The sequence below is a fragment of the Humulus lupulus genome, chromosome 2, assembly GCF_963169125.1.
Source record: "Humulus lupulus chromosome 2, drHumLupu1.1, whole genome shotgun sequence".
Lineage (NCBI taxonomy): Eukaryota > Viridiplantae > Streptophyta > Magnoliopsida > Rosales > Cannabaceae > Humulus > Humulus lupulus.
Genome location: NC_084794.1, coordinates 53,155,726 through 53,174,128, shown reverse-complemented (window position 1 = coordinate 53,174,128; position 18,403 = coordinate 53,155,726). Strand labels below are relative to the sequence as shown.

Sequence of the window (18,403 nt, the reverse complement as noted above, 5' to 3'; positions counted from 1 at the left end):
TCAAGGGCCTAATACTAGTGGTTGATGAGTCATTAAGTCCTAATTAAAACAAATATTTTAGTCTAATTAGGAAAAAGGCTTGCGTTTCTGAACAACCTCTTCTACCTATCTTTCCATTTGTTACGTCACAAGGCCCTATATTGGTTAGGGAGCAACCAAAGTGAAAGAAAAATATATTTATTTATTTATTTATGGCAATGGCACACACCAATTTTAAGATTGACTTCTTTTGATCCCATTTGGCATTTTTCTCCTTAGTTTTTATGTTATTTTTTAGATCAAATAAAAAACCTCATTATAATAATCATACTCCCCACATTATGATCTCTCTCTCTCTCTCTCTCTCTCTCTCTCTCTGATGTAAGCAGAGTTTGATCTGAAAATGATTATCCACAACCGCAACTTGTACTTCTCTATGCATATATATTAAAGCATGATATATACCATGTACTGTGCATGCTTACCTATGGACATCACAAGATGATATTAAATAGCTACAGTAATGAATAAAAAGTTTATACTAATTTGTATCTTGTGTTTTATAATAGTTATATTAATTTTTCTGTTTTAGAAAATTACAATATAGTACTATGAGTCCAAATTTACTCACATTTTTTTTATTAATATGAGTAAAATACTCTCAAATTAAAATAATTAACAATTTTGTTTTAAAAAAAAAATAATAATAATAATAATAATTAACAATTTAAAATAATATATATTAATCATTTTTACAATATTAACTAAATAAAAAAATTAATTAATTTTAAATTATATTTAATATTAAAAAATAGAAAGCCATTTAATTCTTTTTCTCTCTCTTCTCTTTCCTTTTTTTCTCCCTCAACGTAGCTGGCCCTAGCTAGAGAATCCATGACTTGATAATAATGGCTGCATAACAACCCAGTCACCCTTTTCTTCTTTTTCTTCTTGCCTCCTCGTGTTTCTTTTTTGCAGAGGATGGAGGCGCTGCTGAGACATAGCACTCACTACAGGGAGAGTTGGATACTCAGCAATGGCGTGGGGGATCGCCGTTTGTTTATTATAATGTATTTTTTTTTATTCAGATTTTATTAAATTGCTGTTTTCATATAAAAAACACATTAAGTAGTTAAATAATTGAATTAAAATTAAATTAAGGGGGCATTTTAGTTATATTTAAAAAATGTATGGGTATTATTATAATCTAATTTATAAAATACATGGTCCGATTTTTAATTTTTTAAAACAGAGGGCGAATGATAACTATTATTAAAGATAAGATCTAAATTGGTATTTTCCCATAAATAAATATAAAAACAAAAAAGTTGGGTCATATGAAAATATATATAATGTTACAGAGAATTAGCAAAGACAAAACCTGAAAGATATATATATATATATATATTATATTAATCCCAATTAATGGTCTGAAAGCTCAAGGCACTTGGCTCACTCTCACAGACACTGCTGTACCTGAAAGAATAGCCTAATAGTGGGGCCAAATCAAACTTTTCCCATCCTATAAAAACCTCATTCCTCTGAAGCCACTCTCCTCGTTCTATAACACCAAACATAATCCAAACCAAAAACCCCATAACCAAAAAACCTTAAGTAAGAAAGGCCACTTTGTTCTTGTTGAAATGGAAAGCTTTCAAACCATGCAGCAGTCTGGTGATCAGATTTCAAGTCTCCATTTCCTTGTCCCTTCTTCAAACCCTTCCTCCTATCCTCATGACCAATATTTCACCATGATGAATAATAATAATAATAGTAATAATCAAGCTTTTCAGCTGAACAGATTCTCTTCTCCATTGTTCGATGGCTTCCATCATCATCACCAGGCTCATCAAGAGATCACTGCTATTCCACAGTCATCTTGTTTCAGCAATAACTCATCGACCTCTGACGAGGCTGATGAGCAGCAGCTGAGTCTCATCAATGAGAGGAAGCAACGAAGGATGATATCGAACCGCGAGTCGGCTCGGCGGTCTCGCATGCGCAAGCAGAAGCACCTGGACGAGCTGTGGTCACAGGTGGTTTGGTTGAGGAATGAGAACCACCAACTCATTGATAAACTCAACCATGTCTCGGAGAGCCATGACAAGGTTGTTCAAGAGAATGTTCAGTTGAAAGAAGAGACTACTGAGCTTCGCCAAATGCTCTCTGATCTCCAAATCAGCAGCCCTTTTCCTGGCTTGAGAGACTTAGACGATTTGCCCTGTAACACTGCTTATCTCAGAGCTGAGTCTTCATCAAACCAGTCTATCACAACTTCCATGGATTTACTTGGTTAAAATTAAGACGCAAAAGAAAGAATTTTTTTTTCTTTCTTTTTAATTTCTTCTTAATAGTATTTGTTTCCTAGTTTTTGCATTTTCCAACTAGGGACTCTTTATTGGTTTCTTTTTATATAGTAGCCAAAACCGATCTTTGCCTCAGTATTAGAAGCTGTATGAGATGCCAAGAGATTGGCAATAAATATATATATATATATATTCTAAGCATTTTTGTCTCAAATAATCTCTGCAACTACTAAAATAATGTATGTGATTTTATCTCTTTAATTTTATAATGGGTCTAATATTATATACATAAATCATGTCACGAATAATCAATCATATATAATTAACCCTCTTGTGCAAAAGCACACCAAAGCTATAGAGAGACCCCATTATTCAGAACCTTCTATAGAAATTAATTAATCAGTGAAGCAAACACATACGATTATGGAGAAAGCACTAGTAGTATATATATAGTCGATCAGTATGAATAAAACCAAATACTTAAGAGGAAGAGTCTAAAGAATAAGAAGCAATTATATCAGGTGTACTAGAAAAGAAAGAAAGAAAGAAAGAAAAAATAATGAGTGGTAATGGGTGGATATAGAGAGAGTTGAACATGACGCAGAAATAAAGATGGGGTGGTGAGTGGGTGATGTGGTTCTTGAGCAAAAGCTACTATAAAAAGAAAAATAAAATGAATAAAAACATTTAATTTGGGAAAGCTATCCACTAAAATTCCAAGTATAGCTAGCTATTATGGTGTTGTTTGTTGTTTTCAAGACCTGCCTTGACTCAATATAATTGGACAAAACTTAATTATAAACTTTTTTTTTATTATTATTATCGCAAAACCCAATATTTTGTTTGTCTTTGTGACCCTTCTCTGAAATGATATATATATATATATATATGTACAATTTGTTTTATTAATGGATTTATACAAATGCTAGAGCTAATATGGCCTAAGAAAGACTTTTGATTTTTGTGTTTTAAAATATTTTAACGCTCACTTGATTGTAATTATCAAATTATAGAGTGAAAACAGTCGTCGGCCATTTTTGCTGTTAGGTGGTCGATCTGAAAGCTTCTTTGTTTTCTTTTTGTTCTTGAATGTACTGGTTTGATAATGTTTAGATCTGTTGTATTTTGTTACTTTTGTTGTAATAATTTTCTTTCGGATTGTTCCTCTATATGTGTTGTATGCTGGTTTGTAATTTGCTGTTTGGCTTATCATAGAGTTGTATTAGATTTGATCCTTTTTTATGCTGAATAAAATTGGGATCTTACCTAATAAAAAAAATGAAAACTATATATTTTCAGAGATTGTCAAACATAATTATTCTAAAATCTAAAAAAATTTCTGTACAATTAGATTGGTTGTGTTGATTATATTTAACTATAATTGTGATTATAGGTGCTATGAAGAGTTTATAAATTATTCAGAATTCAAAGTTTATATTGATGTGATTTAATCTTTTAATTTTGTATAAATTGTATAGAAAAAAGAAGACAAATTGCTGAAATGGCATTACATTAGATATTGTAGTGATGTGCGATGCTGTCTAAGGTCATTAATTGAAACCGTGTAGTTAGAAAAAATATATCAAAACATATGTACAGTGCGATTTATAAATAAGTTTAAACTGTGCACACCATCGACAGACAAGTTGTATTATACTAAAATTTCCCTCGTTGCCATAAAGGATAAGCTTGAAGAGAAAATTGGGGCATAAGTAAAATTATTATTAAAGTTTTTTAAAAGTTACTCATTTTGTTGGAACACTAGCTCATGAGCATGTACGAAACAATTTGGTAAGTGGGTTTCATGTATCAATATTTGTTTAAAGTTATAATATTGAATGCATTGGTTACACACCTGCTCTATGACGCTTATTTTATAGCAAAAATGGTAGTCGTCACAAACTATAATGCTGAAAAAGTTGAGTAAAGAGCCATAAAGGTTATGATTATTAAGAAAAACAGAGACAGATTGCTTTATTGTGTCATCTTTTCATTCTTGAGGGAAAGAAAATTGTTGAGGTTTCTATCTTTAGATAAGTTTTAAATTGATGCAAATAGTCAATATTTAGTCAAAATTATATTATATAAACATCTCCTATTTAATAATTCTTACCTGCTTGACCTTGTAAGTCCACTGCCCACTAATGTACTACCTTTTGATCTCAAAGAGGTATTATCTACAAGACTCAAATGGAACCAAACTATATCATTTCATAAGTGGAAGATTATCATGTTAAATGGACCAAACACAAATCCTTCTTTTTATTTTTATAAAACCATATAATATGAATGCATATAGTTGGTTGGTTCACATCACATTTATTGGCAACTACAAGTACTTGAGGAATTAATGATTGTCTTTCCAAAGTCATAATTAGCATTAAATGGGGTGTTTCATATTTACTTCGATGATAGATCATGTATACCAAGTTCTTATAATGTCTAATTATATGTATAAAGAATTCAGTTTCATTAAGAATTTTTTTAATTTCCCAGTATCAATTTTTTATTAGAATAGATGATATATCAATAAAAATAATTTATAATAATTATTATATTAAGATAAAAATTAAGAAAAGTCTCTTTCTATCATATGGAAAAAGAAAAGAAAAAAAGTTTCAGCCATTTAATTATATATTTTTATAAGCAAAATCTATTTCCAAAATAGTATAGAATTTGTTTGACACTTCACACTTGTGGGTTTCAATGAAAAAGGACAACATCATCACTTATTATTCTATCACCTATGCACAATTGTAATATAATTATCCGTAAAGGAGGTTTTCTTTTTCATAACTTAGGCTTAATAAAATCTTATTCTTAAAAAAAGAATTGAAGCATTAAGTTTTGACCAAATAACTTGCCTCATGGTGGAACCAACTTTGTATACTAATGAAAATTATTTCACCAAAACTCAAAAATGATTTTTTGTTTTAATTTTAAATGGAGTTGAAGAATAGAGATGAAAAGTTTATGCCATATAGTGTTAGACAGAGACCATGAGTGGAAGTGGTGGTTGCGAAATTTTGTAGGAGAGAGTCCTTTTGGGCTATTTAGAACAGTGCAAGTGACTCCTATGTGTGAAAAGGGGTCCTCTCAGCCAAAAATGTCATCCTAAAAGGCACTAGCTATGTTATTTCGACAAGAAATCAAATTGCTATTTGGAAACAGCCTTGGATACCTTGGCTTGAGTATGGGCCTTTTAAGGATTGCATAGAAGCAATGAGACCAAAGGTTCCTCATTTCACTAAAGTAGCATACTTACTTCTCCCTAATATAAGAGAATGGAGCGTTCAATTGCCGTGCACTCTTTTTGGAAATCAACTAGGGAGACAAATTGGAAGCATATAGGAGATGTGGATACTATGGTTTCGAAACCAAACGCGGATGGTAGGTTTAGTGTAAAGTCAGCATATATGGAGGACCAAAAACTTCGATTCCACTCTCAGGAAACTCTGTGAAAAAAAGTTTAGAAATCAAGTATTTAACCCTGTCTTAGCATGGTATAGTGGAGGATGGCCTCAGAAGTTCTACCAACAAAGAGTAAGCTTCATTTTTTGAGTGATAAAAGTTGTTTGTTGTGTGAAAATAATGAGGAAATGGCGAGTCATTTATTCTGGGAGTGCCCTTTTGCAAGAGCTTTGTGGTTTGCCAATCCAGGAAACATACGGGTGGACCAAATCAATGCAAATTCATTTAAAGAATTCCGAGAATCAATGCTAAGTATGAATCACTATATGGAAAATACTGAGATTGTAATAGATGCAGCTTGTGTTCTTGATACCATTTGGAAAACAAGAATTGCTTATTTTAGGTAGGGAACTAAGCCAAATATGCTATCGACAATTGAACATATTAGGAGAAGATTTGATGAATTCGTCATACATACAAAGGAGGCAAAGAGCAGGTCCAATGCTGATTTGAAAGTCTATAGTAACCTCCAAGTGCGTGAACAGGTGGACATTGCAATTTTTGTGAATGGGGGCTTTTATGGACAATTTAGTCAGCCTAGCAACTGTTGCTTTACGAATGAATGCTCAAGGATGGTAGGGGAAGACATATGTTACTATGGAAAAAAATGCCACTCACGAGGAATTGCTAGCAATCAAAATGGCACTTATGTGGGCTTTGGATCAAGATTGGAAGAGAATAGTGGTATTCTCAAATTGCTTGGTGGCAGTTAATACCACTATTCTCAAAGCATTAACTGCCACCAAGCAATTTGAGAATTTGTTTACCAGATTGCAAAGAAGTTATTACCAGATTGGAGTATATGGAGCCAGAAGTTCTTAGACTTTTTAGTAGATTTAGTTATTGTTGTTTTAATTTTGTTTGAAGAACTGAAAAACGGTTTAGCTGATGGTTTGGCAAAGCAAGATAGATACTCTAGCCAAAACACCATTATTTTTCACAGGGAGGGACCCCCTCATGTGGTATCAATCTATTACTTTTAGTTTAATGAACATGTTTGTTTTTGCAAAAAAAAAAATACTGCTAGTGAGCCAGAGAAGTGGACATTTCCAAATAAATAAACACTTCTGCACCACAACTAGTAAAAGGACAAGAAAACGACAATAAATTGTACAAAGGACATTGAATATGAAATCGACAAAAATTGCAAAAAAAGGGATATTGGCGACAAAAGTACTCGTTCTTTTGAAAAACTTGTGTTTAAGTACCCAATATTTTTTTTGGTGGGAAAAATCTGTTGGTATCCGTTGGTACCCAGATCATTTCCGTGAAATAATGCACACGTGTCATGCATAGGTGTATCCATGTTTATAAAACCCTTTTTTTTTTAAAAAAACATTGAAATGTAAATAAACAAAAACAAAACAAATAAAAAAACTTAACAATTAAAAGCCATTTGCAAACAGAAGAACGAAAAGGAGGAGAAGGAGAAGTGTGCCCAGGAAGACGAAGAACAGTGGTCGAAAAATGGAAGGGGAAAGTAAAGAAATAGAAAAGCCATTTGAACTCGACAAGTAAAAACTAGAAGAAGGAACATCTAGTATTGGAAGTTTTGTCGAATAAGAAGATTGACGAAGGATGCACCCTGGTTAGCAGTAGAGGAGAGGAAGACGAACGAAACTGTGATGGTTGTGGCAGTTTCAACCACCACAGTTTCAAAGACAAAGAAGTGGGAGGAGTGAGGTTGGTTATGCCCTAACCAATGTCGATTTGAAAGGTAGAAGAGAAGGCTCCAGCTTACAGTAAGTGTTTCTTTACTTTGAAATTCAAGTTTTTCAATGAATAGAATATGATAAATGGGCGTTGCCTGTTGGTTAGGTGGAATGGTTAATGGGGTCAGTTAAATTGTTTAATGTGTATAGTTATGTATTGCATGGTACTTTAAAAATTGTTTTTTTTTTTTTGCCAAAATTAATTCACTTGTACTGTAAAGTTTGGGATTTTGATTGAGCCAGTTGGGGAATATTTGCATCAAGTTCGGGTATGTTTTGTATTCGTATGACACTTATTCAAATGGGTTTTAATTGATTCTTTGAATTTTTCAATGGTCAAGATTGCATGGTAGTTTTTTTACTATTAATCTGCATCACAAGAGGAAGTAGGGTACTTCGTTTGGTAAGCCAAATTATGATGGGGGAGAGGTGGCGTGTGTGGTTGCCGGTGATATGGATGGATTTCACAAATTTGATTTGGATGGGTTTGTGAAAGAGCTTGGTTATGAGGCCCATGTTGGTTACTGGTTCAGGATGTGAGGATCATAAATACGGATAGAGATGTAAACTGTATGTTTGATGATATGAAGAAGAAAAAATATAAGTTTGCTGAAATTTACCTAATCATTGCTTACTCAAATGCTCAAATTGAGCTTGGTGGCAATAGTGATAACCAAGGAGAGAATGATGAAGCCCGAGTTCCACTTAGAAGATGTCATATTGAAATGATTCTTGATTATGTAGAAGTGCAGGTAGATGTCAGGGTGTGGGCTAAAGATTTTGATTATGCCATAAGCAAAAAACAGCTTAAGGAATTGGAGACAAATGTCCATGAAGTGGAAGATGATGATGAAGAACACTCTAAAGAGTTTGTGATGCATATGCCAGATGGTTGGAATGGTGATTATGAGGGTGAGAGCTCATGCAGTGAAGAGGCAAGTGTAGAGGTGATAGATTTGGATAGTGAGGATGATGCTGAGGATAACGGTGTGTTTGATGGTTTAGAGGAATTGAACAACTTAAATGAGGCTCAAGAAGAATCAGACAAAGCCCGAGATGGTGGGATATATGAGGCCCAAACTGTTGGGACAACTAAGACCCAAACTACCAGGACATGTGAGCCACAATAGCAAAATGAAGAAAAGCCCAACAGATGGGTTTGTTGTGTCACAACAACAAACATAAATTTCCGAAGAAGGGGGCCCTGTTCAGTCACAGACATAGAAATCAAATAAACAAGATGAATGCCCAAATGGGCCCCAAACACAACCTAGCACACATGGCCAAGATCCAGAGTTTGTTGAAGAGGAATATGCCTTATATGAGGAGGAGGAAAGACACTTTGGGGAAAAGTGGGCACACCCTAACACATGGTGGAGTACAGCCATTGAGACTTGCAATGAAGAGGGCCCTGACAGTGATTATGTCTCAAACGATGACTTGCTGAACTTAAACAGTGATGATGAAGTAGGAGGGCTTAAAAAAGGAAGGAAATAGTTCACCCCTAGGTCTAACTAGAAGGATTTTAAATTCACACTTGATTTGAAGTTTGCAAGCAAGGAGCAGCTGAGAGAGGCTCTGACAGAACACTTCATTCACTCTGACAGGGAGTTCACATATGTCACAAACAATAGTGTGAAGATAAGGGAGTTTGTAAAGCATCAGAATGTGGATGGTGTTTGTATGCTATGGTGCAGACAAAGGGAAACACCACTTTTAGAATCAATACCATGGTGGATGTGCACAACTGTGGGATTGGTTTTGACAATAAGAAAGTCACTGCTACTTGGTTGGCCAAACACTTCATAGATGACTTCAAAATGAACCTGAACATGACACATACATCAACTTAAACAACCTAACTGCAAAAACAAAGTTCTCTGACACCAGTGAGTGGGTATTCTACAATACTAAGAAGAAGACCAAAGCTCTAGAGGGCACAGTTTAGGAGCAATACAGAGTACTTGAGGATTATTCCAAGCAACTCCTGCACCACAACCTAGGGAGTACATTCATTATTAAAACAAGAATTGTAGAAGACAATAGGTTGTTTGAGAGAGTGTACATCTGACTCATAGGATTGGATGGTTGCTTCCTAAAAGGGTAGTGCAAAGGTATTGATGCTGTTAGTATTGATACATGTTGACGTCGTTTTTCATCAACTTAGAAATGAAGAGCAATTAAAAAATACCAGAGGAAACAAACGATAAAAGACACGATTTTTACGTGGTTCAGCAGTAAAAATCTGCCTAGTCCACGAGTCTGTGTTATTCACTTTATGGAATTCTCTCAAAACTTTCTGGAAGCAATTTTACAAAGTCTTCCCCAATACAAAATTCTCTATCTTTACAAATGAATTGTTCCACTCTATTTATAGAGTGGTTTATCGAATATCTCCCTTCAAATTTTGGGGAGTTATGATACAAATCAATTAGATAAATGCAAATAAACGCGTATGGTTATTATGTACGTGTATACATCCCATGACATTTGGGATTTAATAACATATTACATCTGATCCCTTAAACATAGGGATTTTATAATAATAAACATGTTCACACACAGCTTACGAGCTTGGACACTAGACTCACATGTCTTTGAGACCGTTCACCCATCACGAGCTCGATACCTCGGTTCACCTATGTTCTTAACAAGTAACGTTGTCGAGATCATCCTCTTCGAGCTCACATTCCTCGAGCTCGAACCGTCTGGTCTGATGGCAAAAAATGAATCAGGAGATTTATTCAAGTGTTGAACTATTGCCATTGTGGCTTCGAGCCTAGCTTATAACCTTTGAACTCCTCCGAGACCACGTAGTTTACAAGCTCACCAATTTCAATGTTGTCGCATTTACTGCTTAGCGAGACTGTCTTTGATATTTTCATTAAATTCGGTTATGAAGAACCTGCTTATTCTGAGCTCTCGAGATCAAAATTTATATTCTCAAAATTTGGGTGTAACATTTTTCCCCCTCAAAAGTATCAATTCGAATCCTATGAGAAGGAAACTTTTAAACTGCTACTTTCGTAAATCGAGCCACCCACCACACTCGAGTGTGGACATGCATCAGCCACGGATTACGCAGTCAAAGTACTCGAGTACTCTTTTCATCTGCCCATGTTTTTTCGCATTTCAGCTTTTTGCCGCCACTATCATATTTGTACCCCGACCGTCAGATCAGTTCCCAAATTAAACCAACGGTCCAAATCACTATGACCCTTGATTTTCTGGGGTCTATAAATAAGCCCACTTCATCTTCCTCAACACATTTTCTATTTCGGCTTTCAGAGACAAAGAAAAAAACAGAGCCAAAACTCTCTTTTCTTCTTTGCATGCTCTCCAAACCGAGAAGACAAAAGCAACCTTAGCATTTTCGACTCTATGAGATCATCCTTGCAACCGGTCCTTCAGTCGATTACGCCGCTGTACCCGCAAGCTTCTGTGTGTAAGTTTGATTTCTTAATGTCTCAATCTTTATTTCTTCATGCATTTTTACATACTTTCTTTCCGTATGAACATATGCACTAGTCAGTAGCCTTAGCAATATTGTTTAGTTGATACTACATAAAATTAGGATTAAAAAAATTTCGATCATGGGTTCCAAACCCAGACTTAGTGCAAAAAATGCAAAGGTAGGATTTGTTGAATAAAAGTGTATCGTGTAAGCCAAGAAATGGGGGTTCTAAATTAGGGTTTTTAACTGTACAAATCCCAAATCTATCACCTTTTTGGGTAACCGTCGGCTTTATCTCTGAAAATCCGGGATTCTTAAAATGAATCCAAACTTCTCCACTCTCGTGTTAAGTACACACTCAAAGCCCAAACTTTACAATAGTTCGGGGTTCCATTTCGAACTTGATTTATTCTCTCGAGACCTCAGTCTCGATTGAGTTTACTCCATGATCTCGTGTTTTCGAGCTCGAATCACCAAGATTATACTTTGTCATTTCTTGCATGTCTAGCCCTCACCCTTTTCTTTCTTGTTAGATGTCGCAGAACTTTGAGAATCGGTCGGGGTCAGTGCTCGCAATTCCTTACTTTCCACCAACTCCCAGTCTGGAGTCTCTCTTCACTTGGAACCAGCAGTTGATACGCGAGCACCACGAGAGGTGCGAACAAGAGGACATCCGAGACCGTTTCTGACGTCAGATTGACGAGGTCAAAGAAAGAAAAAGGAAGATACTCCGAGTCGCGATTTATCCAGACCTGGACCCCGAGATCAGACCTATCCCGCTCGATCCCAAACTCAAAGTCACCATTTCTTATGAGCCTGGTGCACTTTCCTTCTCGCTGATGGAGGACCCTTCGAACTGCCCCTCCACTTCTCGAGAAGCGTCCATTCCCACCCTACAAGAGGGTTTTTTCGAGGCTGAGCATTATTGGAGCTCAGTCACCTCAACGAGTCAAATCTCTGAGATACTAGCTTGCCACGGCCTGAAACTTTCTGGAACATTGATGTGTCGACTTGCGACTCCGAACAAGCAGAGCTGCTTCACCCTGGGTGATGGCAATCCTGACAGCAAGATTAAGCTCTCGGCTTGGAGTCACGAGCACATGAAAGCAGGGGCCTGCTTCCCCTGAAATCCTATTTTAAGGATTTTCTAGATTTTGTTGGGCTCGCCCCATTCCAACTCCATACCAATTCATATAGGGTTCTCTCCGCCCTCAAGTCCCTGTACCATGAACTGAAGTGGGAAGGACCCTCACCCCAAGAGATTTTGTATCTCTTCTATCTCAAAAGCAACCCCTCTTGAGGTTGGGGAGGGGATGGCTTCTATTATTTGTCAAGCTATCCGAAGGAGAGGAAAATTTTCAAGGATATGCCAAACCATCCCCCAAACTTCAAGCTGGCATTCTTCTGGACGGATGTCCTCACTCCTTCTAAATCCTATTCATTCCAACGCATCCGTAAGTACTCAAACTTATCGCTTTCCTTTTCGTTTAATGACTAGGCTTGGAATAATAACATGTAACCATTTATCCAGCCAACTATAACTGTCCCACCCCCTCAGAGTCGATGGTGCAACATAAGGAAACTCTGCTCCAACTGCCCTATGGTCGACGTTCTTTATCTTATCTTCTTCATGAAGAGCGGCTCCGAGCCTGTGGCCTCTTGGAGCAAGACCAGTCTACATACAACTCTTCCTACCACAAGTACTTCAAGTGGAATCACGTGCCACTTCCCACTGAGAGACTTCCCCCGAGACGAAGGTCTTCGAGCTCACGGGCCCAACCCCTTGTGGCTCGCCATCATGATTGGCCTGGCTCAGGATATGAAGCCCAAGACGAGGCCTCAAGCTCGGGTGGCGGAGGTAAAGTAATACTTAACTCTGCCATGTGGTCCCCTTCTCTTTATAAACACAAACTTGACATACTTGTCCTTTTTGAGGAACCTAGAAATAATTTTCATGCTTGGTCCTGCGTAGATGAGAGGGTACGTAGGTTTGATAGCTGGTTAGGCCAGTACCGAACCATGTATAGTTTAAACGAGGTTTGGTATGGGGTTTCCGTTCAATATGGGACCAGTGTTTATAGAGACATTTCGAGGTTGTCTCCTACATATAGTGAAGGGACTCCACCAGCATCCTCTGAAGATAGGGGAATTTCTTGGTCGTCGAGCACAAGCTTGGTAGAGAGTACCAGTTAGGTTTCTTTTGACCTTAGTCTTGCTTCTTTTTGTAGTTTAGGCTCGATAACTAATGTGTAAATTGTGTATTTGCAAGCGACATGGAGTTCGACTTGGACAACGTACTGAATCATCATATGGGGGCAAAGGTGAGTAAGCGCTAGAGGGCGTCGTAGAGAGGGGGGCGCCCCTCAAAGATCCAAAAAAAGAGCCGAGGTGACTCCTCCAGCCCTGGACTCCCAAGGCCCGAGCCAAGCTGCTGCTGCAGACCCCGAGGTCAGGGTATCTGCCGAGGTCTGACACCCCCGCCTCTTTCTGAAGTCCAGGTTTCCCAACGAACTACTTTGGCCCCAAGGAAACAAGTCTCCACATGGGAACGTCTGTTGTCGATCTCGACCCACATCCCCGAATATGTGATCGATGATGTTGCGGGACACATGGAGTCAGTATGGGCTCGGATATATTATCTCGAGTCGGCCAAAGTCTCAGCAACCTTGGTGCTCCTCAATGGCAGTTCCTCTCCTCCTGTCGTGACAACATCACCCTCTATGACAAGGGCAACGAGCTTTTCACCTCGGTAAGTCCTTTTACTCTGTAACATTGCTTATATAGATTTATCATGTATCTTTAATAACCCATTTTTTTTATGTGTACAGGCTTTCGCCACGTTTGCTCAACTTAACTTCAAGCTTAACAATGACATTTACGCGAGCCAGGCCTACGCTCATGAGGCAAAGAACCTCCAGTTAAAGCTCGTAGACGAGCTCAAGGCTGTGACGTCGAAGATATCCAAACTTGAATCAAAGTTGGAGGCCAAGGACTCCAGAATCAAGGAACTTCAAGAGCTGAATGCCAAGATGGAGGGAGAAAAGGCATCCATCTTCGACATCATCGAAGGTGAGAAGGCTCGCCTCCTGGAGGAGTTCAAGGATAAGAAGGATCATGCTGTTGACATGGCAATGTATCGAATATGGGTGAATGACCTTGAGCTCGATACAATCTTCGTAGACTCCTTGGAGGCTGAGTTCGTCGATAGATGGCAGGCTCGCCTTGATGAGGAAGACACCAGGCTTGAGGCCGAGGAGACCGCGGGAGCATCAGAAGTGGCTGAGGAGAAGGTGTCGGCTCCATAAGTGTGGAATCATGGGTTGTGTCCCATTATTTTTTGTAACTCATTTTATATATATGCCCTTGGGGCAAAGACAATACACAGCGCGCTTTAGAGTTGTTTCATTATTATTTAGACAGTACTTTTAATCTTTATGCACACAATTTTCTTGCTCGAAAACCTTCATGCATTTGATTTTACATTCAGCTTTTTCTTTAATATTTTTGTTTTACATTTCTAGGTCGAAATATTTCAAGCATGTTATACTAAAGGCTTGCTTTTATGTTTGTTTATTCACACAAACACATTTGTTGGATTTAAGCTCGAGTTTCAATGCATTCATGCACAATTTACTCAATATATCCATGTCTGACCTAGTTATTGTCAAGGTCAAACCTTACTTTTACCATGTACTAGAAAGTACTTATATGGCATGTAATATTGGTAGTTTAGTTATATTTTGCTTTTCTAGTCACTTTTTCTCATCCTCAAGTAGGTCCTCGAGGTTGTGAGGTAGAAACTTATTTTTGTAAAATTTTCCAGCCTCGGAATTGACTTAATTCGTAGTTGGTTTATCTACACCAAGTTTCTGTCGATTAGTTTTAGCTGGTTTGTTCCAAACTTATTTAGTTCGTGTCTGGTTTGTAATCCATACACTTATAATTTTTATAATCTGGTTATGTCCAAACAATCTTTGCTCACGTGTTTGGTTTGTAATCCATACACTTATAATTTTTAGCCTGGTTATGTCCAGACAATCTTAGCTCGCGTGTTTGGTTTTATTAATCCATACACTTAATTTTTTCAATCTGGTTAAGTCTAGACAGCTTTAGCTCGTCAATCTGGTTATATCCAAACAACTTTAGCTCGCGTGTTTGGTTATTACTCCATACACTTAATTTTTTTTAATCTAGTTAAATCCAGACAGCTTTAACTTGTCAATCTGGTTAAATCCAAACAGCTTTAGCTCGCGTGTTTGGTTATTAATCCATACACTTATAATTTTTATGTCAGGCTAATGATCCAGCACATTTATGTCGGGTTAGATGCAGACATTTTTGTTCTTATGTTATTTATTTTTTCAAACTTATGGTATAATTGTATACCACTGATGCCCCCCTTAATATCCTATGAGTGCGACCATAGGTTATTGAATTAAGAGAGTTTGCAAAAAATACAATATTGAAAAATGATACAACTTCCGAACAAAACTTAGTACTTTATTGACAAAAAGTAGAAAAAATAAACACGCTTGGTTCTAATGAAAACATCATTCCTAAATTATTGATAATAAGGTCGTAGATGTTCACCATTCCAAGCTCACAGAACCAACTCTCTATTTAATCTCGCCAATTTATACACCCCAGGCCGAATAACAGACTCGTTGTGGTAAGGTCCTTCCCAGGTAGGTCCGAGTACACCAGCAGATGGGTCTCGTGTCGCCAGAAACACACGTCGTAGGACCAGGTCGCCCAATCCGAATTTTCTATCTCGAACCCTCTTATTGAAATACCTAGTAGCTCGTTGTTGGTATGCATCATTTCTCAATTGAGCTTCATCTCATCTTTCTTCAATGAGGTCTAGACTTTCTTCGAGCTAGCATTGGTTCGAGGCCCGATTGCACGCATGGCTCCGTATTGTAGGTATTTCGACTTCAATAGGCAACATGGCCTCACACCCATATGCTAGGGAGAAGGGAGTATGCCCTGTTGAAGTTCAAGCTGTGGTTCGATAAGCCCACAAGACCTGAGGTAACTCCTTAGGCCACTTTCCCTTAGCCTCTTCTAACTTTTTCTTTATGGAGGTTTTTAGGGTCTTATTGACTGTTTCGACCTGACCATTTGACTGGGGATGGGCGACGGAGGAGAAGCTTTTTATTATCCCATTTTTTCGCAGAAATGGGTAAACAGGTCACTGTCGAACTTGGTACCGTTGTCCAACACTATCTTTATGGGCATGTCATATCGGCAGATGATATTTTTACTACAAAGTATAAAACTTTTTTTGAGGTAATAGTGGCCAGGGGTTCAGCTTCGGTCCATTTCATGAAATAATGGATGGAGACCATAGCGTACCTCACTCCACCTTTTCCAGTTGGCAACAAGCCTATAAGGTCGATTCTCCAAACTGCAAATGGCCATGGGGAGGTCAACATGGTAAGCTCGGTCGGTGGAGCTCGCGAAATTGAAGAAAATCGCTGGCATTTATCACATCGTTTGACATACTCGAACGCGTTTGCCTTGACTATGGGCCAGAAATACCCCTGTCTTATCACCTTTTTGGATAGACTATGCCCCCCAGTGTGATCTCCACAAAATCCTTCATGAATTTCTTCCAAAATTTTCTTCGCCTCAGGAGGAGTTATACATCGAAGTAATGGCATTGAATACCCTCTTCGATACAACCTTCCTTCCATAATAGTGTACCTCAGGATCTGATACATCAATTTCTGAGCCTCGTTCCATTCTGCTGGGAGACTTCTGGTTTCGAGGTAATTGATTATTGGGGTCATCCAGGTAGGTTGTGAATCGATCATGCATACTTCCTCTTCGTCAGGTTCGTTGATACTTGGGGTCAATAGAAACTCTACCAGACCACCTTCAATGTATCTGCCTCGTTGGTTGTAGTGAGCCTGGCCAACACGTCTGCATTTGAATTTTGCTCTCGGGGGACTTGCTCTGTAGCGTAGAATTCAAACGGTTCAAGTGTAGCCTTTGCTTTCTCTAGGTATGCAGCCATTTTTACGCCACAAGCTTGGTATTCCCCTAAAACTTGGTTGACCACCAGCTGTGAGTCACTATAGTAGTGTATAGCCTTTGCTTTGAGTTCCTTGGCTATTCGAAGTCCTGCTAGTAATGCTTCGTATTCAGCCTTGTTATTTGACGCTTCAAAGTTGAACCTTAAAGCGGAGTGGAACTGATTTCGTGCTGGGGTAATTAGTATAATGCTTGCCCTCGATTCATTTTTGTTGGAGGATCCGTCGACATAAAGTTTCCACAGCTCGCGGGCTGGGGTTACTACTTCATCATTAGACACTCTAGTTCACTCGACAATGAAATCCGCCAGGGCCTGTCCCTTGATGGTCATTCTCAGGTTGTACATGATCTCGAATTGTCCAAGTTTGACAGCCCACTTTAACAATCTTCCAGACACCTCTGGTTTGGACAAAACTTGTTGTAGTGGCTGGTCAGTTAGCACATGAATGGGGTGTGCTTGGAAATAAGGTCGGAGCTTTCGAGATGAGTGTATCAGGCTGAGAGTCAGTTTTTACATTAACGGGTATCTTGATTCTGCCCTCAGTGACCTTTTGCTAACATAGTATACTGACTTTTGTACCTCCTTCTCTTCTCGGACAAGCACCGCACTAATGGTGTGCTCGGTTGTAGCAAGGTATAAATACAAGACTTCTCCTGTGACAGGTTTCGACAAGATTGGTGGTTCGGTGAGGTGCTTCTTTAGGTTTTGGAATGCGAGTTCGCACTCCTCTAACCACTCGAATTTTTTGCCTCCTCTTAAAAGGTTGAAAAAATGAAGAGAACGGTCTGTAGATTTCGAAATAAACCTACTTAGTGCTGCCATCCGTCCAGTTAAGCTCTGGACATTCTTATGCTTTTGAGGTGAGGGTATATCAATCAATGCCTTAATCTTGTCTGGATTAAACTCTATTCCTCGTGCATTTACTATAAACCCAAGAAACTTTCTCGAAGACACTCCGAAAGAGCACTTTTGTGGGTTAAGTTTCATGTTATACTTTCGTAGTACAGTAAAGCATTCTGCGAGATCATCCACATGGCTATTGTTATGTTGGGACTTGACCAACATATCGTCAACATAAACTTCCATGTTATTTCCTATCTGGTCAGAAAACATCATGTTCACCAGTCTTTGGTACGTGCCTCCAGCGTTTTTGAGCTCGGAAGGCATGACATTGTAGCAATACAACCCTTTATCGGTTACAAAGCTCGTATATTCTTGGTCCGACGCGTGCATGGAAATATGATTATATTCAGAATAAGCATCCATGAATGACATGATGCCGTGACCAGTAGTGGCATCTACGAGCTAATCTATCCGAGGTAAGGGGAAACATTTTTTAGGGGATGCCTTGTTAAGGTCTGAGTAGTCGATACAGGTTCACCATTTGCTGTTGGGCTTTGGAACCAACACTAGATTAGCAATCCAATCAGGATAAAAGACATCT

At 38.1% G+C, this 18,403-nt stretch overlaps 1 protein-coding gene across 1 annotated transcript; it reads left to right on the top strand.

Annotated features, from left to right (window-relative positions):
• The first annotated feature begins 1,559 nt into the window (after positions 1-1,559).
• On the top strand, positions 1,560-2,486 carry LOC133816034 (basic leucine zipper 43-like). The gene has a single exon (XM_062248744.1). It carries the CDS (start codon positions 1,623-1,625, stop codon positions 2,274-2,276), a length of 654 nt encoding a protein of 217 aa, XP_062104728.1. The 5' UTR covers positions 1,560-1,622; the 3' UTR covers positions 2,277-2,486.
• Positions 2,487-18,403: the final 15,917 nt, after the last annotated feature.